We start from the raw sequence: 24,377 nt of genomic DNA, 5'->3' as shown, positions 1-24,377 counted from the left end.
AATTTGCAGAAATGTTGCAGTCTTGCTGTTGATGTTTATTGGCCGCATAAATCTATTTACTGGAAGGGAGGAGGGGGGGGCGGGGCGTGTGGAGCAACTGCTTTACTGTCCTCCCCCTTTTACTACATTAACAAACTTATGAGTCTGTAACTGTAGCTTAATTATCATACTGAAATCCTGTCCTGCTGTTTAAATGCGCAAGTGCTGATGGGCAGTTCTTGCTCTAAGGATAGTAAGCCAGTTCCAAAATTTACATTGAGTTGAGATGTACTTTCATAATTTATTTATGCCAGCATAAATGGTACAGTATTAAGTGAAATTCTTCACAAAACTTCTGATCTGTTAAATAACTGGTAATTGAAATGACTAGCTCAATCCCTAATAAATAATCTTAAATCTATCAAATCTAACTTATCAAACGCATTTCTAATTCTTACTGGGTTTGACAGTTAAAGTAAGCGTAAAAGTAAACAAAATGAACTGAGAACGGTGATAGGGAACTCACCTTAAGCTCATTAATATCGTACACTGGGGGCCTTAGGTCATGATTACCATGAGCAAACGCGCAATGTGGTCCGTTTTTCACACAAAATCCTCGTGAATCCGTATCATGAACGCACATACATGTCTTGTAATATCTCAGGTGATAGCGTCTTTCTGTATCACCTGCTGTGCGGTGTAAAAACTGACAACTGAAAACAATAAATAATAATCCAGGATCGCATTCCATGCAAATATGTATAGATCAATAACATTTGCTGTATTTTATCATGCACAAATGACAGAAACTAATCCGAAATGGTTGTTAATATTTTTAATGAAAAAGAACTAACAATTTTATAACGTAACGTGCTTAGATGAAATGCAAAGGCGTTACGTGATGGTCGACGAAATGCGTATAAAAATAAAGAGGTATTTAAAGATTCAAATATAAAAACTACTGGTTTGAACTTACTCATCTCCTTCGGGGCACTGTCCTGTCGTTTCATCAAACTTCGTGCAGTAATTATCAGCACTATAATTAAAAGTTCCATCTCGTCTTCTAACGGGTCTCCTCCGCCGCTGATTCATAAAATGCCAATGAAAACAAGTGAAAGGTCTGTGTTGGGTACATTTATGCTGAAGAAACAATGGACACTGTTCCACACGAAACTCCTTCAAATATCTGTAAAAGGAAGAAAAATCATCTTCATCCTTATCGGTGAACTTTTATAGTGCAAACGCCCTCCAGAAAACACTCGACACTTCAATCCCGGAACTTACGAGTAATGATTCGGCTTTTCTGTTGGAGTTGTCAACAAAGTTTTTGATTCAGACTGCATTTTGTGATGCTAACACACTGCGCATCATTACTGCGCACGGAACGCTGCGTCTGACAGGACGCGCTTATTGGTAAGTGTGTGTGGACTTCGCTTGCTACCCCATTGGAGATTGAAGTCACGTGGAAGAGGCCAGATCGAAGAAATCAGTGGAATGGAGGCCGTTACGAAAGCGAATGTGAGACAAGAGAAAGAAAAGTTTGTGTTGGATGCTTTCGTAGATTCATACACTACCTACGTGAAACGATTTATCAACCGCTAAACATCGAGGAACACGCCAGGCCGTTTACACCACATAAAATTCAAATGGGAAAGTGTCAGGTAACGAGGATTATCAACTTGTGACAATGTTGCTTGACATTCTGATGAAACCAGGATCTAACACGACATTCAACGTCTGTATGAATAGAGCAAGTTTTAAATTTATCGTTCGTTACACATCTCGCAGTTTGATTTCTTTTGTTTCACACATTGAAGTTAAGGATATTAATCACATAATCTTCAGTACTGTATTAAGAACGCGTCGTACAATTTTGCAAAAGTTGTGTGAATTCCAATATCCCGCTAGCTGTCAATCAATCACTAAAATTGCTATAAATGTAACAAATTGCGGATTTAGTGTCGTGTAACTCTCTTCGCCACTTACACCTTGCTGCTTGTGTTAGAGATACGTGGGGATTTTCTGGACAGTCCACCATGTAAATATTCTAGTTATTCATTTCTGTCCGCCTTAAAAAGTATATTCATAAGATTTCAAAGTGGTGCAGAGAAGACAACATGCGTTAAATGTTCGGGAATATAAAATTGTGCATGCCACAAAATGCAGAAACGTATAATAAGAGTGCAATTTCAGTAAATCGTAGATGTATCCTGTGAACTAATAAAAATATCTGCGTGTTACAGTTCGTACAGATATGAAATGGAATGATGGCATACACACTTATGTGACCTAACCTAGAATATTCCTAAATTGTGTGTGGCCCGCACCCAATACGAATAATGCAAAATATTGACAGTAGGATTGCCCATGCAGCATCACGTAAATGCTGAAGAAACTGAACTGGCAGATGCTTGAAGGTTATATAGTAATGGTGGGAGTGATATATAATTTTGTTGTAAATAACAGATAGCTTTTATTCACTCTTACATAAGATACAGTAGGAAAGAGAGCCAACAACAGTGTAACCATGCCAACTGAAGCAAAAAAGAAGTGACATCCTGCTATATGGGGAACTTGCACTAGATTCGTCTGCCAGTTCCCGTGAAAATGTTTGTTGCAGGTGTGGGCTGCTCCCGTTCTGCGGGTGTCATTTCGGTGTCCTCTATTGGTACCGAAGTTGAGCAAAACTGTATGTTGAAATGTCACCCTCCACAATGAAGTGCAATTTGACAGGCTGAGTAAGGAGTGTGCCGTTGCAGCTGTACACAGGTTTGAGCCACATTGTTGAAACTGCCACCTGTTTGCAGATCTTGTCAATTTTGAAATGGTGGCTTATACTTGAGACTGCTCTGTAAAGTCCAGAGTAGAGCGAAAGAAGCAATGGGCATATTGCATCACACCTGAGCAACACCTGGAATGTTTTCTGCTGATCTTTGCACACGAATATCTTCAGGTCTCCATTTCTGGCAGTATTGGTAGGCTCAGTTTTCCTCATTCCAGTTCCAGTTTCTGCCAGCTGTGTTTGTAGCTCGAGAATGACCAGCTCAGAACACTGGCTCAATTAATCCTCCTGGCATCCACAGCTGCTCGCTGTAGACTAACTGTACAGGAGAGTGTTGTATGTCTGCCTTCATTGTTCTCAATTGGAGTGTGACCAGGGGCAATGAGGGGTTAGGCCTACACATTAGGTTAGTTGCAGGCAGTTACACCACTCCACCATCCTGTTGCTGGTGGCAAGTACATCGGAGTGCGGGCTTGGATGCAGTCTCACGGTAGTAACAGTTTGTGGGAAAACTGGCTTTTCAAATTGCCTCCCTCAGTCTGTGGTTACATTATGCAGAATGCCAAACCTGGAGAACTGTGAGTGTACTATTGCTCAACTGGCACGTATGTTCTGGATTGTGGCAACTTCTGGCCACCTGTTAAAACTATTGATCACTGTCAGTGAATAGTGTCGTCCCAAAGAATACAGCAACTGGTCCACGGTGTCCACTTGCATATGCAACTCTTGCTGACAGTGTTGGAAATGGAGTGATCGGAACGAAGATTTACCTGCCAATCTTATTACACTGGCATGAATAGACATGCACGTGCTTGCACACAACAATCTTTTTGATCTCTGGGCCACGCATCATTGTCGGATACTAACTTATGTGCAACTCAGATTCCTGGGAGGACCAGGTTACGCAGTGTGTCGAAAGCCTCACAGTGATGTTGTTCTGGTATGTAGGGTTGCTGCACCCCAACCCCTTTGCTACATCACACCAAATTCCGTCCAGCAGATTTGGAGGTGATACACATCTGAGCTGCAGAGCTATTCACTGCTCTTGTGCAAGACTGCATAACAGAGGAGGTTCCTGTTACTTAGACACCTACTCTACCCAGTGAATGGAGTTTAAATTGGTGCAATTCTGAGATACTCAGTCTGTGATGTGTTTTTTTTTTTTTTTTTTAAAAAAAAGCACATTAGTTGTGAACTGTGTGATATATTTGGCGTGACTTCACTGTTGTTGTGAGCCAAGGTCTGTCTCTCTCTGAAAGATAGCTGCTTGGCCCATACAAAATCTGAAGTGTCCCCCTTCAACAGATGCTTGGAAATGGTTCTTAGCGAAGTAAATAACAAACAACTCACGGTCAGTAGCAATCCATTTTTGCTGCTTCATTAAGTTTTTAAAAAGGAATGCAAGCGCCTGCCATTTGCCATCCACTCCTTTACCAAAGAGCTGTGTCTGTTGCTGTTTGGCTCACATTGACCAAAAGCACGTAAATGTTGTCTCGGCAGCAATGTCTGTGACAGACATTTCTTTAGGTCGTGGAAAGCTGCTTTTTCCCCTGGACTCCACGGTATTTTAAGATACCAGTAGTATATTTAGCATTGAGTAGTACTGAGAGTGGCTACTCAGTGGCAGCCAGAGTGCATCAGTGGGTCCTCTCATCAGTTTTGGGAAGGGGTACCTGTTGTGCTGCTTTTGCCCACTCATATGATGGTGAGAAGCCTGTGCTGGAGACAGTATCCCAGGAATTTAACCACGCATCACCAAGGCAGATATGATGTCGAATAGTGCATGTCACAGTCCCTGGTGGCACTGGCGGGTTTGGTGAGTGTTGGAAAATCCTGAAGCAAGTCATGGGGAAAGTACATCATCTGACATTGTTTTGTGAATCTTGTCTCGGAGTTCTTGTGTGAAGCATACATGTGTGCTCCACACTGCTGTGAGCACACAGTAGAATCACAAAACCCTAATGATGAGAGGAGCCGGGTTTCTTTGTGTGGGAAGCCACACGTGCATCACACTGCACTTGATGCAACCAATTGGCTGTTGAGAATGTTTGAAACCAGCAGAAAGTTACATAAAAAGTCTGGAGCAATTATAGGACCGAGTATGTCTGTAATAGCAAAAGTCAGTGTCAAGTGGCAGTCGGAATTCAGATGCAGTGTTAACTGCTTTTCATCATAGACAGGGAAATTGGAGTTGTTGGTCGCATTAAGCCCATCTCGTTGTGTTCTTGTAAGATAGAGCGCTGACTTCTGAACTCAAATCAGTCAAAAACTCTTCACTCGATGTACCGGCCTGCACAATAAGTCAGAATGATTGTTTGACTGCAGATAGTGTGGCGTTTGCACCGTGTCTGTACCACACCCAGTTCTAGGAGCTTAACTGTTGCTGGCAGACCTTAGTGCCCAGTAATACATGTCTTTTAAATCTGCGCAATTGCTAGACCAAATGCATTGGCAGGCAGAGTTGCAAAATGCCTGGGGTAACAACACCGTTGTTCTGGTGATTCTTACGGGACAGCATTTTATTGTGTATTTGTTTTCCTTCCCCCTCCCCCCCCCCCCCCCTCCCCTCACTCTCTCCAGTTGTTTCTTGGTAGCTGTTGTTGGTGTGTAGCAACTTACATTTTGAGTTTTGGCTCTTGGGTTGCCAACTGCCCCGTGGTGGGTTTAGTAGATGTACGCAGTGGGTGGGAAGTATTTGTGCACGTTCCAGAGTCAGTGATGCAGCTTCCATAAACCTGTGCATTGTAGGAACACTGTCTGTTATTGATTTTTGTGTATGTACAAATTTCATCTAAGCTGTTTATGAAGTTGTGTAGCTTTTTTGGCTAAGACTTGTTGTGGTAAGGGTGTGTCACAATGACAGCACAGTTGTCAACTGGAAGTTAATGGAACCATAGCTTGTGAAAAGATTGTTTGGGCAAAAGTTCAGGGCCCACTAATGATTGTAAGAATTTGGGTACTTGTGATGGTGATTTGTTACCTTTATTGACATTTGTGATTTTTTTATCACAGCTCTGGTGACAATAGGAAACACTGTATGTCAGCTTCCTTTAGCGTACTATAAATTTGTATTGATAAAGTCTCTTGTATCACTTCTAGGTCCTCCACTCAGTGGGGCACATGCCACATTATCATACCATAAGCCTCATAAGTGTGAGGTGGGGGGAGAGGAGGTTGCATGTTTCCGTGGCACTGAGGCCCATGTTTGCGGTAGTGCAGCTACTGGCAGGGTGAAGCCGAAGATTGTGCCACAGCTAGGGGCTGGGAGCTCTGCCAGCAGTGGTCAGGTACTGGCAGTTGTGATCCTGTCACCAGCTGCAGATTGGCCACTGACGCAAAAGCTTCAACTGTTTGTTCTCAATCTGGCACAGTGCCTCATATATCAGAGACTTGGTCATACAACTGTGGTGTGTGATGGGAGAGCTATGTTTAGAAATTGTGAAGGCACAGCTCATGGATCTGACAGCTGTAGTCGACATTCCTCCGAAATGTATAAACTTCTATGGGGATTGACCAGTATGGAGCAGAAGGTTTGGTTTTGTAATGAGAGAAGGAAAAGTCGAGACTGTGGTGAAGCAAAAAAAAGTTTCAAACCCATGCCATCTTTTTCCCCCTCCAGCGCGTAACGAAACCAGTTGCCAAGTGTGATGCTGCCACAGATTCAAGTACGAGTACATGCTCTTGTCAATGTACCTGGGGAGTGGAGCTACACTTAACCTCGATGGAATGAAGACTGTTGCTCGGCCATCAGAGCTGGGTGTGCAGTTTTGCAGCAGTTAAATACCACCTGGGTAAGTCTGTGTGCCGTCAAAATTGTGAGAGCACGAGCAGGTGAACAATAAAAGTACTGAAGAGGAACCCCCAAAAGGACTTCGCAACTTCCATTTATCGGTCTACTCCCTCTGCACGAGTTTGGAACTCGAGAAGGTGGGTTTCGTGTGAGGGCTTTACATCTCCCCTTATGTTCTTACTGAGAAATGGTGTCTCGCTTAGGTTTTAGCTGGAAACTGTATCATCCGGACAAACTACAGCACATTTGCTGTAGGGCTGTGGAAATGATGATGCTCTGCTTCTACTCGTGCAGTGGTGTGATGTACGAGCTTCCATTCTCTGTGTGGGAATTGAAATCATCTGTGCCTACAGCCAGAGACGCTGCACCAGGACCAGGTCAGATTCACCCCCTGCGGGTCCAAGGTTAGAATAGGCCCGAGGTATTCCTGCCTGTGATAAGAGGTGACTAAAAGGAGTCTGTCACGCTTCGGCCTTCATGTGATGGTCCCCTGTAGGGTTTCACCTCCATTTTTCAAAATTTTCCGAAGAGCAAGCCAATTGAGGAAGGACGCCTTACATGGTGCATCGTGTGCATCATGCACTGAGACCTATTGCATCCTTCATCAATGTGGATCTGCACTTCTGCTCATTCTCCAATTGTTGGGCAAGGTCACCCTCCTGGGTGTGTATTTTTCCATCAACTGTGCATATCATTTTCTACACTGACAATGATAATGGGCTTGTTTGCTTGGTTCCACTTGATATCCAGCATGGCAGCCAGTCCGTTGTGGTGGGGCTGCCATGTACCCTGTTCGTTGTAGCCCTCTGACCACACAGGGATCGCTGTGCTGATGCCTGCGCCCTTAATAACTCCCCACTTATGCTGAGGAATAGATGCCCGTCACCCTGAGGCATCAGGACTCCCAGCAATGGTCATCCTGCCAGGTGGCCTTCACTGTGGCTGGGTAGTGCCCATGGGGAGGCCTGCTGGTCGGAGTGGGTGGCATCAGGGCGGATGACACAGGGTGAACCATAGTACATCATCTCTTGCTGGTGGTCAAACACAAGCAGACTCTAAGCACTCATGGGCTCAATTCAACACACAGAAGTACGACCCCAAATTGTTCCCCTCCCTGGCCACACCAGGGGAGGAACGTCATGCTAATGATGGCGGCGGCTCTTATTCGCCCCGGTACCTTGTATGTTCGAGCGCTGATGGGGAATCTTTCATGACGAAGAAGCCTCAGTTTTTTGTTGAGCATTTAGAGGACAAGTTTGGGTAGGTGGAGGGATTGTCTAAAATGCGATCTAGGTCAGTCTTGATCAAAACAGCATCCTCTGCCTAGTCATGGTCGTTACTCGCTTCTGACAAGCTGGAGCATGTGTACATAAACATCACGCCCCATAAGAGCTTAAATATGGCCCAGGGTATCATATTTCACAGGGGCCTTCTTTTGCAGTCTGATGATGAGCTGTGCGCCAATTAAGAGTGGTGAGGTGTACATTTCGTTTGGCGTGTCCACTGGGCACCGAGAGATAAACGGGTTGCCACCGGTGCCTCCATCTTGGCCTTCGAGGGTGATACACTACCTGAGAAGGTCAAGGTGATGGTCTACCACTGTCATGTGTTGCTCCTACACCATCTACTTCTGTAGCAACCCCCCTCCCCCCAACCATCAGGGATACCAATCCCCACTTCTCCGCCGGAGAAGTGTAAGTCTTCTTCAGCTCCTCTCGCTAGGAAGGGGTCATTGGGTCACACCTTTCCCAGGTTTCTGCTAGCGGGAAAGATGACACCTGCCAGTGGCTGAAGAGCCCAAAAGGAGCTGGTCGTAGGGCTTCACGCTCATCCTCAGTCCCGGAGACTGTATCAGTGAAGTCCTCCCAGCCAAGGAAACCCAAGGAGCAGTGAGAGAAATCCAAAAAGAAGATCCCGAAGACCAAGGGAATTGTGGTGGCACCCACAGCACTGCTACCTACAAGCTCTGCATCTGCAGATGAGGTAGAGATTCTGGCATCCGCTCAGGACATAGATCTCGCCGAACCCTCAGACACAATGATATAGACTGCTCAGGCAATAAGTCGGTGACAGCAGGTGACCCTGAGGCATAACTTCCTAATTGAATATTCCATGCCTTGCCAGTCTCACGATGACGTCATCCTCCAGTGGAATTGCGGTGGTTCATCCCACCTCCTGGTTGCACTATGGCAACTGTTAAGCTTTACACCTGCTTTCTGCATTGCCCTTCAGAAAACCTGGTTCCTGGAAATGCAGACCGCTGCCCTACACAGCTATAGGGGATATTACGAGAACTGTAGTGACTATAATAGTGTGTCAGGTGGAGTTTGCGTATGTCCTGAAATCAGTATGAACCTACATCTGTTCCCCTTTTTTTTTTTGCTGAATTCCAGCTTACCCTTCTACCATTTTTTCTCCAGGCCCACTGATGTTCCCCTCCGTCATGCATCCCATGCACAGCTTTGTCTTGACCTGTCATAACATCCAAAAGACTCGGCCCTGACTGAGGCCCTCTGCCACCAGTTCTTTTCCATTTTTGGTGTGTTTTGAGGTTCATACATTGTCTATACTGATAGCTCGATGGTTGCCGCTCACACTGGCTTTGCTTACGTTCGTGCAGGATGTAACGAATTCCACTCCTTACCATATGACTGTAGTGTTTCACTGCAGAGTTAGTGGCCATCTCGTATTCTTGAGCATATCTGTTCTTACGCTGGCGAGTCACTTCCTCATCTTTAGTGACTCCTTGAATGGTTTACAAGCTCTTGACCAGTCGTAACCTTCACCATCCTTCATTTCTCAGTATCCAGAATTTCCTTTTTGCCCTTGAACGAAAGAATGGTCGGTGGTCTTTGCCCGGACCCCAGATCACTTTAGGATCCTGGGGAATGAAATCGCTGACAGGCTAGCCAGATTGGCTACCGACAAGCCTCTTCTCGGGATCATTATTCCTGAACTGGACGTTCAGTTGGTATTATGCTGTCAGGTTCTACGGATTTGGAATACGGAATGGCATACACTGACTTCGTCGAACAAACTACTGTATGGACCTCTCGCAAGGGCTCTGTTGTCTCTTGCCAGCACTGCGTTGGCCATACTCAACTGACTGTGGACATCTCCTCCGTCGCAACGATCTGCCCCATTGTCATTGTGGTACCCATCTGACAGTGGTCACAATTTTGCCAGACTGTCCTAACCTAGCCACTCTGCAGCGGACTCTTAATCTTCCTGACTGGCTAACCCCAGTGTTAGCAGATGATGCCTCAGCCATTGTCCCAGTTTTATGGATTATTCGTGAAGGGGTTTTTTATCACTCTCTCTAAGGGAGGGCACCTTAGCCTCATTGGCTCGTCAAGAGGTTGACAGGATGCCCTGTCATCTCCTTTCCCCCAACCGGACAACGGCTGTCCAAGCCTGGTTGTCTGCCCCAGGCTGTGCTCTACCCTTCTTTTTCTCTTCTCCCTTCTTGACTCTTCTGTTTGGCTCGGTGTTGTTCTTCTGTTTTCCTGTGCTTCTCTCGCCCTATCTGTGTCACAAGTCTTTTCTGTGTAATGTTGGGTGGGGTGCCTCCAGTAATTGGCAAAAGTTAAGGCCCCTGTCACACTTTCTGCCCTTGAGGGCCTCTGGCTGCTCCCGGATGGGGCACCTTGCCAGCCTTTCTTCCTTTGCTCTCTTACCTGCTTCCTTATCCTTTTCTGTAGGCTCTGTTGACCTACGGTGGACCTTGGAGTTTTCTTTCGTCAGGTTTCATACACTAGACTCTTCTTCGGTGTGTAGTTTTGTCGATTCACCTGTTCCGGGTAGGACTGACCGTTGATATCTAAAAATATTCGTACACACAGAATACATAAATATACCCTGGGGATAGGACAGGTACTCAGCCACAGCCTTTACGGAGGATCTAACTCAGAATTCCAAAAAGTTATTTTAGAAAACCATGTAAAGCATAAATCGAGATGGCCGGACACAACAGACTCCATTTCCTGTGTATGAGGTAAGTGTCACAACAGCTGTACTGCCTCATTCAGTTGCTCCCTATTGTACAATGTTCTTTGATTACATACAACGTACTTGAGGTAACTTATCATATAAAAAATAGCTTTGATCTTCAGCACTGCATACACTAAGACAACCATTGGTGACTTCTGGACCACGAACTTGCCTCCATAGTCTGTGTATTAACTCCAGTCTGTTTGGAAAATGACTCGAGGCCCGTAAGCATTCGACTGTGTTCCACATGTCCATATGTGTCTTAATTTACTTACCTTTGTCAACCTGAAAAACTGAACTGGCATCCTGCCAGTTGGTTGACTCCTGACATACAATTGTCTCGTAAAGCAGGAAACTGTGATCACGCATCAAAATGTGACAGAATCCTGTTAACTGACAACTGGTATTTGTCCCTAAAAACTTTGTATTTGTTATAAAATCTCTAGATTTACATTGTCCAGTCACATTAATGTGATCACCTTAGTAACCACTTTTTGCAGTGCAGAGCACTACTCGCTTACTAGACCGAAATGCTGACCATTACACCACCGCAGCACTGTTTTGCGAGTTGTAAGATAAGAGTGGCACTGAGATTCTGGAAGGTACTGACAGGAATGTGGAATCGTGCCAACATTGTTGCCACGGCTGCCTGCACTAGATTTGTCAGTTGAGGATCCATGGTGCAAATAGCCCGATCGAGGTGGTTCCACAGTGTCTAGAATGCATTTAAAGCTGGGGAGTTCTGTGGGCGGTAGAATACAGTAAACTCACCCTGGTGCTCATAAAACTGTGCACACACACTTAGAGTTGGGTGACACATTGCATTGACTCAGTGCCATTCTGATGAGAAAAAATAAACTATATATAAGGATATAAATATAATGGAAGGAAACATTCCACGTGGGAAAAATTATATATAAAAACAAAGATGAGGTGACTTACCGAACAAAAGCGCTGGCAGGTCGATAGACACACAAACAAACACAAACATACACACAAAATTCAAGCTTTCGCAACAAACTGTTGCCTCATCAGGAAAGAGGGAAGGAGAGGGGAAGACGAAAGGAAGTGTGTTTTAAGGGAGAGGGTAAGGAGTCATTCCAATCCCGGGAGCGGAAAGACTTACCTTAGGGGGAAAAAAGGACAGGTATACACTAGCACACACGCACATATCCATCCACACATACAGACAGACAGACAGACAGACACAAGCAGACATGCTGTCTGCTTGTGTCTGTATGTGTGGATGGATATGTGCGTGTGTGCGAGTGTATACCTGTCCTTTTTTCCCCCTAAGGTAAGTCTTTCCGCTCCCGGGATTGGAATGACTCCTTACCCTCTCCCTTAAAACACACTTCCTTTCGTCTTCCCCTCTCCTTCCCTCTTTCCTGATGAGGCAACAGTTTGTTGCGAAAGCTTGAATTTTGTGTGTATGTTTGTGTTTGTTTGTGTGTCTATCGACCTGCCAGCGCTTTTGTTCGGTAAGTCACCTCATCTTTGTTTTTATATAAAACTATATATAAGGATGGACGTGGTCTTCGAGGATAGATGCATACTTTTGTTGGTCCATTGTAGCTTTCAGAAAGAAGAGATCGGCCAGAGAATGCCAGGAAAACATTCCCCATGCCATAATGCTCCCACCTCTGGCTTGGATCTTCTGACCGCGTATGCAGGGTTTTTGCTTTCAATCTGATGGAGCATAAATGGTGGTTTATCTGAAAAAGCCACCTGTCACCAGTCGGTGAATGTCCAGTTGTGATATTGGCACACAAATTCCAGCCTTCATCACCACCGAACAGCAGTCAGCACGGGTGCACGAACTGGGCACCTGCTATGGAGGCCTGCATGCGGCGACGTTTGTCGAGGAGATGCTGTCGGTAGCCCCTCAGTTCATCTGGGCAATTGGTAGCTCTGGAGTTGCACATCTCTGTAACCGTCATTCATCCCTGTCATCTGTGGCCTGTGGTGTGCCACAGTTGCTTTGGCACCAGTTTTGGTTTGCGCCATTTTTCCGTGCACGGGTATACTTAACCATGGCAGCACACGAACAGTCTACAAACCTAGCTGTTTTAGAAATGCTTACACCCTCGGCCCGGAAGCCGACGGTTGTGCCCTTTAGGACCTCAGATAAATCGCTCCATTTCTTCAGTGCGATGAAGACGACACTGTTCTTCGTGTCCCTCTGACACACTTCATGCATTCTCCTCTGGTAGAGCTACCACGTTCCATCCCTGAACGGTTACTGCATTCTGATGAACGTAGATAGTGGCCACATTAATGTGACTCGACTGTGTATAAGCTACGTTCAGTGTTAATTTATTACATACTGCACACTTGTAAGCATTCTTGATTGACGGTTTCCTTTGCTTTCTCCAGTAGGAGTTACGGTGTTTTATTGGTGAATATGTCATTTCTGTCACCACCAAACACAACTTTTTCTCCAAATCTTATACTAATTGTTTGAGAAGACTACTGCCTGAACTCCGAGCAATTTCAGAACTTGCCTGCATCTATAAGAAAACAGATAGACATATTTTGTACGATGATCTGGGCATGACAAAGGTTTGTGCTAGTGGTGCCAAGAATCCGCACAAACAAACAAAAGCAACATCGAGTGGACTGCTGTGCTGACACTCAGAAACATTGTGTGATGAAACATGGATATTCCAATATGATCCTGAGACTAAAAATTCAGGGGTTATCTACATTGATTGAGTGCCTGAAGATCAGACTGTCAATCAAGCTGATGTAACTATTCTGGAGACCCTCCATGAACATTTGCGAAGAGGAGGAGACCAGATCTGTAGAAGAATCGCTTGTGGATTCTTCGTCAGGACAACACGCCTGCTCATAATGCGTTGTCTGTGTAGAGGGTTTTGACAAAAACAACAATCCAGTAACGGAACATCTATTTTATTCGCCTGACATAGCATAATGTAATTTCTTTCTCTTCCAAAAACTGAAGTCTGCACTCAAAAGAACCAGGTTCGAGTCCGTGGACACAGTGAAGGAAAATGTGATGGGCCTCCTCGACAACATAACAGGAAAAGACTTGCAGCACTGCTTCTGGCAGTGCAAAATTCTCATGGAGCAGTCCAAGGTGGAGGGGAGTACAATGAAGGGGACATTTCTGTTGTGTAAGTTTTTTCAATAAAGAGTTAGGTCATGAATCCGCAAAAACAAACGCTCTGGAAATACAGTGAAGCTCGCATATTACTAGGTGCAGAAAGTTGGTTGAAAACTGAAATTGATAGCAGTGAGATTTTTGAAGAAAATTTGAATGTTCATTGAAAGGACATGCTAATGGGAAATGCAGATGGTGCACCTCCTAATGTAACCAAAAATTTTAGAGAAAAGTTCATTTTGCTTGTACCTAAGTTCCCAGTCATACTGTAATCATTGATGGTGACTAATTACCAAGCAGTCAAGTGGGGAAGTAAAAGATCTGTTAGTAGTGGGTGTGAAAAGACATCGTGTGAAGCAATACTAAATGCCTTCTCTGAAAACTACTGAGAACAGATAGCTAGGAACCCTACTCATGATGGAAATCTATTAGATCTGATGGCAACAAACAGACCTCTGACGTCTTGGAGGAAGTCCACATTCTGAAGTTTATCAGTGACCTTGAGGCAGTTGTAGCAACTAGAGAGATAAGCGATAGTGTCAATGAGGAACTTGAAATCTGTAGCTTAGGATAGACTAAATTGAAAAGGATGGGAAAAAATGGCATAACTATGGCTCAAGAATAGTTGATAGTGCACTGGATAGCTATGTACCCAGTAGCACAGTTAGCTATGGGACACATTCTCCTTGGTTTACATGCACTGTAAAGAAACATCTACAGGAACAGACTACTGCATGACAGGTATAAAACAAAGCATAGGGCTACAGAGAGAGATGGTGAATGAAACACATTTTGCCGTCAAGAGAAGAATGTGTAGAGCATTCAGTGACTATCATAGCAGAATATTATTAAATGATGTTTGACAAAACCCAAAGAAATTCTATTCTTGTGTAAAGGCTCTCAATGGCCCAAAGTTAGTTTCCAGCAATTTGAAAATGAGATAGGAACTGAAACTGAGGGCAGCAAAGCAAAAGTAGAAATGCTTAACTCTGTTTAACTGTTCCTTTACAATAGAATTGCCCATAATTAATTCTTGTACCACTGAAATGGTAAGTTAAATAAGTGTTGAGAAACAGGTGTAATTGTTAAAATTGAACAGCCTCAGCACACATTGTAATACCTATTAGATTCTATACTGTATTCTTCTAATTATAACCTATTGTAGATCCCCTGAACAAAAATACATGCCCAGTAGTTTGACAAAAGCAGATGTCACACCCATTTATAAAAAGGGTACTAGAAGTGATCTCTAAAATTACCATCCAATATTCTGGAACCCCTTTCTTGCAGAATCTTAGAACATATTCTGATCTCAAACATAAAATGGTATCTTGAACATAACGGCCTCCACCAAGCCAACCAGCATGGATTCCAAAAACATTAATAATGTAATACCCTACTTGCACTTTTCTCACATTACATCCGCATAGTTGTGGATTATGGCAGTCAGGTAGATACAGTGTTTCTTGAATTCTGAAACGCATTTGACTCAATACTAAATCTATGCTTATTGGCTAAAGTACAATGGCATGGGTTATCAAACGAAATTTGTTACTGGGTTGAGCATGTTTTGGTGTGGGGAGTCATCGTCAGATGTAGAAGTAATTCCAGGTATGCACCAGACAAGTGTGTTGGGACACCTGCATTTCGTGCTGTATATTAATGACCTTACAAACAATATTAAAATTAATCTTAGGCATTTTGCAGACCAGGCAGACATCAATAGTGAAATACGGCTGAAAGAAGCAGCTGAAATATTCAAACAGATCTTGATAGAATTTCAAAGTAGTGCAAAGATTGGCAACTGGCTTTGAATGTTGAGAAATGTAAAATTGTGCACTTCAGAGAACAAAAAAAGAGTATCCTGTGACTACAATATCAGTGAACCATAATTGGAATTGGTCAGCTTGGACAAATACTTGGGTATAACACTTGCAGGGATATGAAATGGAATGATCATATAGCTTTGTCATGGGTAAAGCAAGTGATAGACTCCAGTGTATTGGTAGAATATTGGGAAATTTGCATAAGTCTACAAAGCTTACAAATCACTCACGTGATCCATTCTGGAATATTGTTCAAGAGTGTGTGCTCATACCAAAGGGCTAACAGGAACATCGAATGTAAACGGAGGAGGACATTATGAAAGGTCAGGTTTGTATAGCGTGTGGGAGAGTGTCACAGAGATGGCGAAGAAACTGAGACATTGGAAGTAGGCTTTCTCAGAAAAGTTTAATTTTATCTTCGACAGTCTACTTCCAATGTCTCAACAACCGACTTTAAATGATGAAAGTAGTAGTGAGGAGAAGATTATATTAACTGCAGCACACATAGATGTACTCAATCAATCATTTTTCCTGTGCTTAGCAAGTGAATGGAATGGGAAGAAACCCTAATAACTGCTGAAATGGGAGATAATCCCTGTCATGCACTTCAGTGATTTGCAGAGTTTTGATGCAGATGTACATATCGCATGAAAATATGCAAACTTACTGATTTGTATCTCCCTAAGATTTTCAGTGATTTGAAATGTAAATATGGCTGAACTAAGATGTTTAAGGAACATCAAAGATGATTATCATCGTCATATTTTAAATTCTCGTCAATGTGGAGCCCTAAAACACAAGTTATTGTTTCTTCCCCAGGTGTTACACTTACTAGTTGCGCAGAACTGAATATTTTGTGTCCCTTTTTGTTGTTGAAGGTGAGATCATTTGCAAGAAATCACTCAACAATATTCTGAAGAAAATGATTTGCCAAAATTTCTGTTGGTGTTCATGTGTGTGGATGTCTACAACAGTAGTGTCATCTGCAAAATGAATTAATTCTGTTAATTTTATTTTAGGTGGAAGAATGATAACAAGCACGAGAAGCAATAGTGGGCATAAGATAAAATCTTGTGGGAACCTGCGATTTTCCCCATTCATAAAAATCTCCCCTGCTTGCACTGTGTGTGTAGACTCTACCCCACTCCAATCTACCTGGCTGGATTGCTTGGTCCCGTTCTGCCAAAATGGCCAGTCTGCCTCTCATGTCGTCATGCATGCACAACTCTCTAAAGGGCAGGGCAGGGGCGTACTAGCCAGCAGTTCTGACACCACCTCTCTCCTCGGGATTGTTGTGGTGGGGCCGCCATGTACCCATTTGGTGGTAGCCCCATGACAACATAGGGATTGCATTGCTGATGCCCGAGCTGTAAACTCCCTGTGTATGCCGAGGCGTAGATGCCCGTCTTCTTGGGGCATCAGGACTCCCAGCAATGACCGTCGTGCCAAGTGGTCTCTGCTGTGGCTGGGTGGTGCCTTTGGGGAAAGCACCTGATCAGAGTGGGTGGCATCAGGGCAGATGACCCGCAATGAAGCAGAGCAAGTCATCACTTGCTGGTGACCGAACGGCGCCAGCAGTCTCTGAGAAGGGAAATATCAAATACAATGCTGTCAGGTATGATCGTAAATCGCTTCCCTTCCTCGCCACGCCGTGGGAAGAATGTAGGGCTGCAGAAAGAAGAGTGCCATATTCGCCTCGCTATTTAGTCTGTAGCAGAATGAGTGGGGACTCCTTTTTACGTACGAAGCCTCAATTTTTTGTTGAACATCTTGAGGATAAGTTTGGGGAAGTGACAGCACTGTCCAAGATGAGAAACGGTGCAGTCTTGATTCAGACAGCATCCCCAGGCCGGTCCTGGGCCTTACTCGCTCGCGACCAGCTGGGTGATATTACTGTTTCTGTCACTCCCCATAAAAGACTCGACACGGTGCAGGGGATTTTTTTCCATCGCGACCTCCTCATGCAGTCTGACGATGAGCTCCACGCCGATGGCAGGATGTTCATTTCATCCGATGCGTTTACAGGGGACCCAAAGACAACGACCGGTGCCTTCATCTTGGCCTTTGAGGGTGATACTTTGCCTAAAAATTTCAAGGTGGTGGTTTACCGCTGTGATGTTAAAACCATATGTCCCTCCCCCTATGCGGTGCTTTAAGTGTTGGAAATTTGGGCACATGTCTTCTTGCTCCATTTCCAATGCCACACGTCTAGACTGCGGACGTCCACTGCATCCACATACTCCGTGTGCACTTCCTCCCACTTGTATCAACAGTGGAGACCACCACTGCCCCTGCTCACCGGACTGCACAGTACTCCAAAAAGAGTGGAAAATCGTGGAGTACAGCACACTGGACCAGTTGACTTACCAAGAGGCTAAATGTAAATTTTAACGATTACACCTCATTCGGCTGACGTCCACATATGCTCCAGCTACTTCAACATCACCGCCACAAATGATAGTAATTACATACACTGTGCTGCCAGAATACATCTGCCCCCTTCGTGGTAGGGGGCAAATATTCTTCTGTTGCTCCCAAAGCACCTACTTCGGAGCAATACTCCGTCAAACGCGAGGAACATTCCCTCCCCCCAGCCGGAGGAGCGACAGCTTCCTCTAGCTCCTCTTGTGCAGCAGCAGTCCCGTGAGACTCTCTCTTCAAAGGTCTCCACTAATGCCACAGTGGACACTCGCCAGTGGCTGAAGGAGCCTTAAGCTGCCGGACAGTCTTCCTCCGTGCCTGAAGCTATTTCAGAGAAGTCCTCCCAGCGAGCCCCTAAAGAGAAGCGAGAGGGCAAGCAAACCAACACCACCACTCCCTACCGGTTCAGCATCTGAGGATGAGGTGGAGATTTTAGCATCCCTTAATCTCACTGATGCTTCATCCGCCATAGGAATGGATACTGATACTCAATTGGTGGTAGCAGGTGACCCTGAGGCATAAACTGCCTCCTTGCGTGCTTCGTGCCTTCCCAGTCTCACGATGATGTCATCCTCCAGTGGAATTGCGGCAGTTTTTTCCACCACCTGGCTGAGCTATGGCAACTGTTAAGCTTTAAACCTGTTTTCTGCATTGCCCTCTAGGACCTCTGGTTTCCAACAATGCAGAACCCAGCCCTCCGTGGCTATTGGGGATATTACAAGAACCGTAGTGAGTATAATAGTGTCAGGTGGAGTTTGTGTTGATGTCCTGAACTCAATATGTAGTGAACCCGTGCCTCCTTCAAACTCCTCTTCAAGCTGTGGCTGTCAGGATAAGGACGACAGAGGAAGTATCCGTGTGCAATGTATATCTTCCTCCAGATTGTGCAGTACTCCTGAACGTTTTGGCTGCACTGATTCAGAAGCTCCCTAAACCTATCCTACTTTTGGGAGATTGTAATGCCCATAACCCCTTGTGGAATGGTACCATACTTACTGGCCGAGGTAGAGATGTCGAAAATTTACTGTCTCAACTTGACCTCTGCCTGTCAGGATAAGAACGACAGAGGAAGTAACCGGCTACAATGTATATCTTCCTCCAGATTGTGCAGTACTCCTGAATACTGGGGCCCCCCACACATTTCAATTTGGCTCACGGTACTTCCTCAGCCATTGAGTTATTACTTTGCAGACCAGGACATCTCCCATCAGTCCACTGAAGAGCCCACAATGACTTGAGTGGTGGTGACCACTTCCCCATCTTCCTGTCACTCCTCCTGCATAACGCCCATGGATGCTTACCCAGATGGGCTATAAACAAGGTAGACTGGGAAGCTGTAACATTTGCCATCACCATTAAATCTCCCCCACACGGCACGATATCATTGATGTGGTGGTTGAATGAGTCACAAAGACAATTGTTTCTGCAGTGGAAAATGCGATCTCTTGTTCCTCAGGGTGCCCCGGTGAAAGACAGTACCTTGGTGGCCGCCGGAAATTGCTGAGGCCATTAAAGAGCGTAGGCAGGCTCTACAGTCTCATAATCGGCACCCTTTCCTGGAGCACCTAATAGCTTTAAATGGCTCTGTGCCTGCGTTCCCCAGCTTATAAAAAGACAGAAACAGGAGGGTTGGGAGAGGTACGTCTCAACCATTGGGTGCCATACATCACTTTCCCAAGTTGGACGAAGATCAGGCATGTTTTTGGGTACCAGACCCCCCACAGGTGTGCCTGGCATTCATATAAATGGAGTGTTATCTACCGACTAAAATGCACTTGCCAAGCACTTTGGTGCCCACTATGCTTAGGCCTCTGTGTCGGAAAATTACCCCCTGCCTTTCGTACCTTCGAACAGCTGATGGAAGGGAAACTCCTCTTTTTCACTACACATCACAGTGAATCGTGTAACGCTCCATTTACTGAGTGGAAGCTTCTCAGCGCTCTTTCTCATTGCCCCGACCCACCTCCTGGGCAAGATCAGATCCATAGTCAGATGATTAAACATCTCTTGTCGGACTTCCAGTGACATATCCTTGTCATCTTCAACCGCATCCGGAGGGATGGCATATTCCCGTCGCAGTGGCAGGAGAGCATCATCGTTCCTGTGCCGAAACCCAGTAAAAACCCACTTGATGTGGATAGCTATTGGCCCATCAGCCTCACCAATGTTCTTTGTAAGCTGCTAGAACGTATGGTATGTTGGCGTTTCTGTTGGCTCCTGGAGTCATGTGGCCTACTGGCTCTATGTGGTCGCTCTACCACTGATAATCTAGTGTCCCTTGAGTCTGTCATCTGAACAGCCTTTACCAGACGCCAACACCTGGTTACCATCTTTTTTTATTTACGAAAAGCTTAGGATGCGACCTGGCAACATCATATCATTGCCACATTATATGAATAGGGTCTCTGATGCCATTCCTTATTTTTATCCAAAATTTCCTTTCTGTGTCAAAGTTGGTGCCTCCCATAGTTCCCTCCATACCCAGGAGAATGGAGTGCTGCAGGGCTCTGTATTGAGTGTCTCACTATTTTTAGTGGCCATTAATGGTCTAGCAGCAGCTGTAGGGCATAACCCTGGTATGCACAACAAACTACAGGCCATTAAGGAGAATACGAGTGTGTGGAAGACCTCCATGCGGGCCTCTTGTAGGGACTCTGTGGTTCTCTGCTGGCTCCGCATCAGCCATGCTTGAGTGACCCACGGCTATCTCCTGCACCGTGAAGACTCACCTCGTTGTCATTTGGATGCCCAGTTGATAGTGTCCCATATTCTGTTGCACTGTCCGGCTTTCGCTGCCCTGCAATGAAATCTTCAGTTTCTGTACTCATTACCGTTAATTATAGCAGATAACTCCTCAACTGATTTAGTTTTATGCGTGGGGGAGGGGGGGGGGGGTTTATCCTTCATCCTTGTATCTAAGTTTTAGTGCTTGTTGTTTGTTTCTCTGTGTTCTCCACCCTAGTGCTTTTAGGCTAAAGGTTTTAATGTGTTTTTTTTTTCTCGTGGTCAGCCAGCCATAGTCATCGGCTCTCTTGTTCTAATCCCTTCTACCTGTTTCTTGTGTCTCTCTCTGGTTTTCTTGTCCTATTTTGTTCATTGTAGTGTTCGTTGTGCTGTGTCATTTGTTTTATTCTTTCTCTTGTGGAATTGTTTTAAAAAGGAACAAGGGACCAATGACCTGTCAATTTGGTATCTCCCTCCCCCCCCCCCCCCCCTCCCCCCTTTAAACCAATCAACTGACAAAGTAACATGCCTTTTGCAGAGGAACATAAATATGAGCCCCTTGCATTTCGTGTCACATGAATCGGTACAAAGTGCAGACTCAGTCAGAATAAATACTGTGTATAGATGGACAAATAAAAATTTTGAGAACAAAAGAGACAGATGTCATAGTATAAAAAATGTGGCTGGAAATGAATATCATGAAATTTGCAATTCCATGTTGAAAAATATCATACCAACCTGTGAAACTGAAGTCTGTCCAGCAATTAGGTCCCACGAGCTCAATAAATATATTAAAAATATTATGAATTCAAGAGAGAATTTTGAAAAAGAAGTAAATGAAAGTTACAAAGGCATTTTCATCACTTGCGAAAAATCCCCTCTGAGGATATAGTCAAGGAGAAACTATAAATAAATGGAAAAATATAATGCGATCCTCCAGAAAAATCTACCCTGCTTCCAGGATTGTCATAAGCAGTAAGTGAGAGCAGTACTGACCAAATCAACTGCAGAATTAATGAGATTTGTGATAGATTAGGTGCTATGATTATAAAGTCAAGTTAGTTTTTATTCAAAGATTGTTTGGCCAAGGATGGACTGATTTCTGAAAAGCATTTGACGCAGTATCACACCTAAGGTTATTATCAAAAGTTTGATCATATCGGGTATCAAGTGAAATTTATGATTGGGTTGAGGCCTTTTTGGTAGGGAGGACACAGCATGTTACGTTGGTTGAAAAGTCATCATCAGGTGAAGAAGTAACTTGGGTGTGATCCATGGGAGTGTATTGGGACCCTTGCTGTTCATTTTATATGTTAAAGACCTCGAAAACAATGTTAATTATAACCTGAGACTTTTTCCAGAAAATACAGTTATCTATAATGGTATATTGTCCAAAAGAAGCTGCATAAATATTAAGTCAGTTCTTGATAACATTTCAATGTGATGCAAAGATTGGCAACTTGCTTTAAATGTTCGGAAATGTAAAATTGCATACTTCAAAAAATGAAAAAACATAGTACCCTATAATATCAATAAGTCACAGTTGGAATCTCGTACAACTTGTACAAATACCTGGGTGTAACACTTTGTAGGGACATGAAATGGAGTGACCACATACACTCAGTTGTGGGTAAAGCAGGTGGTTGACTTCAGTTTATTGGTAGAATACTGGGGAAGTGCAGTCTCTCACGTGACCACTTCTAGAATATTTCTCAAGTGTGTGGGACCCGTGCCAAACAGGGCTAACTGAGGATATTAAACATACAGAGAGAAAATTATGGAACTATATGAAATAAAATCATCATAACCTTGAATGGTTTGCGTTAGGAAGTTTAAACTGCAAGGTTTGCTTCGGGGCATGCTGGGAACTAGTGTGCATGTGCATGGTCTGGTTTAGCAATGAAGCCCACTTTCATTTGGATGGTTCGTCAATAAGCAGAATTGTTGCATTTGGGAGAATGAGACTGCATTTTGCAATCAAGAAGTCTCTTCACCCTAAACTGATGACTATGTGGTGTGCAATGTCCAGTCATGGAATAGTCTGTGTGATATTCCTTGATGGCGTGGTGACTACCCGAACATTATGTGAGGGTTTTGGAAGATGATTTCATCCCCATTAATCAAAGTGACACTGATTTCGCCATCGAAAGCACTTTAACTGCATTGTGGCCCTGGGGTACCCAGAGGCCACTGGCATGGGCCTCGATTGACCGCCATTTTCTCCAGATCTGAACATATGTGAGTCCTTCTTGTGGAACTACATTAAAAACAATGTTTATAGCAATAATCCCAGCTCCGACACCACTGCAGGCCATGCAAAATTTCGCTAAGGGTCTGCTCGTAACCTTCACCAATGATGGCAGGCATATCGAACATGTCATAACCTAAATCCAAATATCTATAGTGATGTCTACATGTTGAATAAAATGATGCACACCGTAGTTTGTAACTAATTTACATTTTTTTCGTACAGTTCAATAACTGTCACTGTGTACAGAGAACGGCAGCACGGAAGGTCACAGATTTTTTTGATACATGGGAGAGTGTCACAAAGATACTGAAGAAACTGAAATGGCAGACCCCTGAGGATAGACGTAAACTACCCTGAGGAAGTCTACTAACAAAGTTTCAAGAGCCAGCTTGAAATGATGACTCTAGTAATATACAACCACCTCCTATGTATCACTCATATAGAGATTGTGAGGATAAGTATGATATCCACCACTATTAAAGCTCCACACCAAACAACGCATCATTGGTTGCACCTCTCCATGTGCTACTAATACTGCAGGCCACCTCTGTGCGTGTGCACGTGCTTCAAACCACAATGTTGGCCTCCAATGGCACTCAGCGACTGACCACACAGGATATACAGCGACCCGAGCTGCCGGCTCCATTAACTGTGGAGCCTTATTTATCGCCACCACCAACATCTACAAGCCAGTTCTCATCATGCTATGTTTTACTCCACAACTTAGGAGTGCTACATTGCAGTGGACCTGCTGATCAGTATTGATTTGGCTGTGCTCTGGATTAGAAACTGAGTGCTATACTGGAACTTGGACTTAAACATTCACTAGGCTTATTATGTCAGCGGGCTTGTGATTCTGCCGGAATTCTGCATTTCATGTGCGCTTCCTGAACATTGGTATAACCACCATCAATTTATGTAATTTTCTATAAAGTGTTCAACTACAACTTGGCACTTGGTAACAAAGTTATTTTTATCAGTGTTTTGTCAATAAACTGTAGAATGGTGTTACATTTGTTGTGTTATTCCTGGTTATGTCACAATAAAATGGCGACAAGTCAGCAACCATCTACATTGGAAGCTCTACTCATTCAACTTATTCTTCAGCAGGATGTGAACCAGAAGCAGCTACTGAACATCTTCCAACCATTTCTTTAAAGCATACTGCAAATGCAAGCAACGCAGCAAGTGCTGGCTATTTCTCCCTTTAATGAGGCTTTAGAGGATTGGGAAGCCTATGAATCAAGATAACTAGAGCATATCCACACATTCAAGGTAACTGATGCCAGCCTCATGAAATCTTTCTTTTTGACTTTGTCAAAACCTGGAATTTACTTGCTGCTGTGCAATCTGGACCCCATATCTAAGCCTTCAGAACTCATCTTTTCAAATATTGGTTCATTGCTGATTAATTATTACCAGCAGCATACCCATGTTATTTCCTCCCAGGTAGCATTTTACCAATGCAAGAGACAGAATCAAAAAGAATT

General features: G+C 44.1%; 2 protein-coding genes across 9 annotated transcripts in view; one reads left to right on the top strand and one right to left on the bottom strand.

Annotated features, from left to right (window-relative positions):
• Positions 1-1,407, bottom strand: part of LOC124596499 (putative E3 ubiquitin-protein ligase UNKL) — a 268,521-nt gene extending 267,114 nt beyond the window's left edge. Inside the window, exons 1-3 of the mRNA XM_047135658.1 lie at positions 1,264-1,407; positions 956-1,165; positions 506-692 (exon numbers count right to left, since the gene is read on the bottom strand). Of these exons, the coding sequence (XP_046991614.1) occupies positions 506-692; positions 956-1,165; positions 1,264-1,322 (456 nt within the window). The 5' untranslated portion in view covers positions 1,323-1,407. The remainder of the gene's footprint in view (positions 1-505; positions 693-955; positions 1,166-1,263) is intronic.
• Positions 1,408-1,413: 6 nt separating this feature from the next.
• Positions 1,414-24,377, top strand: part of LOC124596500 — a 75,053-nt gene continuing 52,089 nt past the window's right edge. For 2 of the 8 annotated variants that reach the window (XR_006978309.1, XR_006978310.1), the window contains exon 1: positions 1,435-1,640. Coding sequence is in view for 1 of the 8 variants with exons in the window: in XM_047135659.1 (XP_046991615.1) it covers positions 1,626-1,640; positions 5,861-5,950; positions 13,510-13,678 (274 nt within the window). In the remaining 7 variants the exon portion in view is untranslated. Of the gene's footprint in view, positions 1,641-5,860; positions 5,951-13,509; positions 13,679-23,994; positions 24,163-24,377 lie in introns of all 8 variants that reach the window. The other 6 variants (XM_047135659.1, XR_006978312.1, XR_006978311.1 and 3 more) reach the window with 6 other exon arrangements.

The sequence above is a fragment of the Schistocerca americana genome, chromosome 2 (assembly GCF_021461395.2).
Source record: "Schistocerca americana isolate TAMUIC-IGC-003095 chromosome 2, iqSchAmer2.1, whole genome shotgun sequence".
In the NCBI taxonomy this organism is placed as follows: domain Eukaryota; kingdom Metazoa; phylum Arthropoda; class Insecta; order Orthoptera; family Acrididae; genus Schistocerca; species Schistocerca americana.
This window is presented reverse-complemented; position numbering and strand designations above follow the sequence as displayed.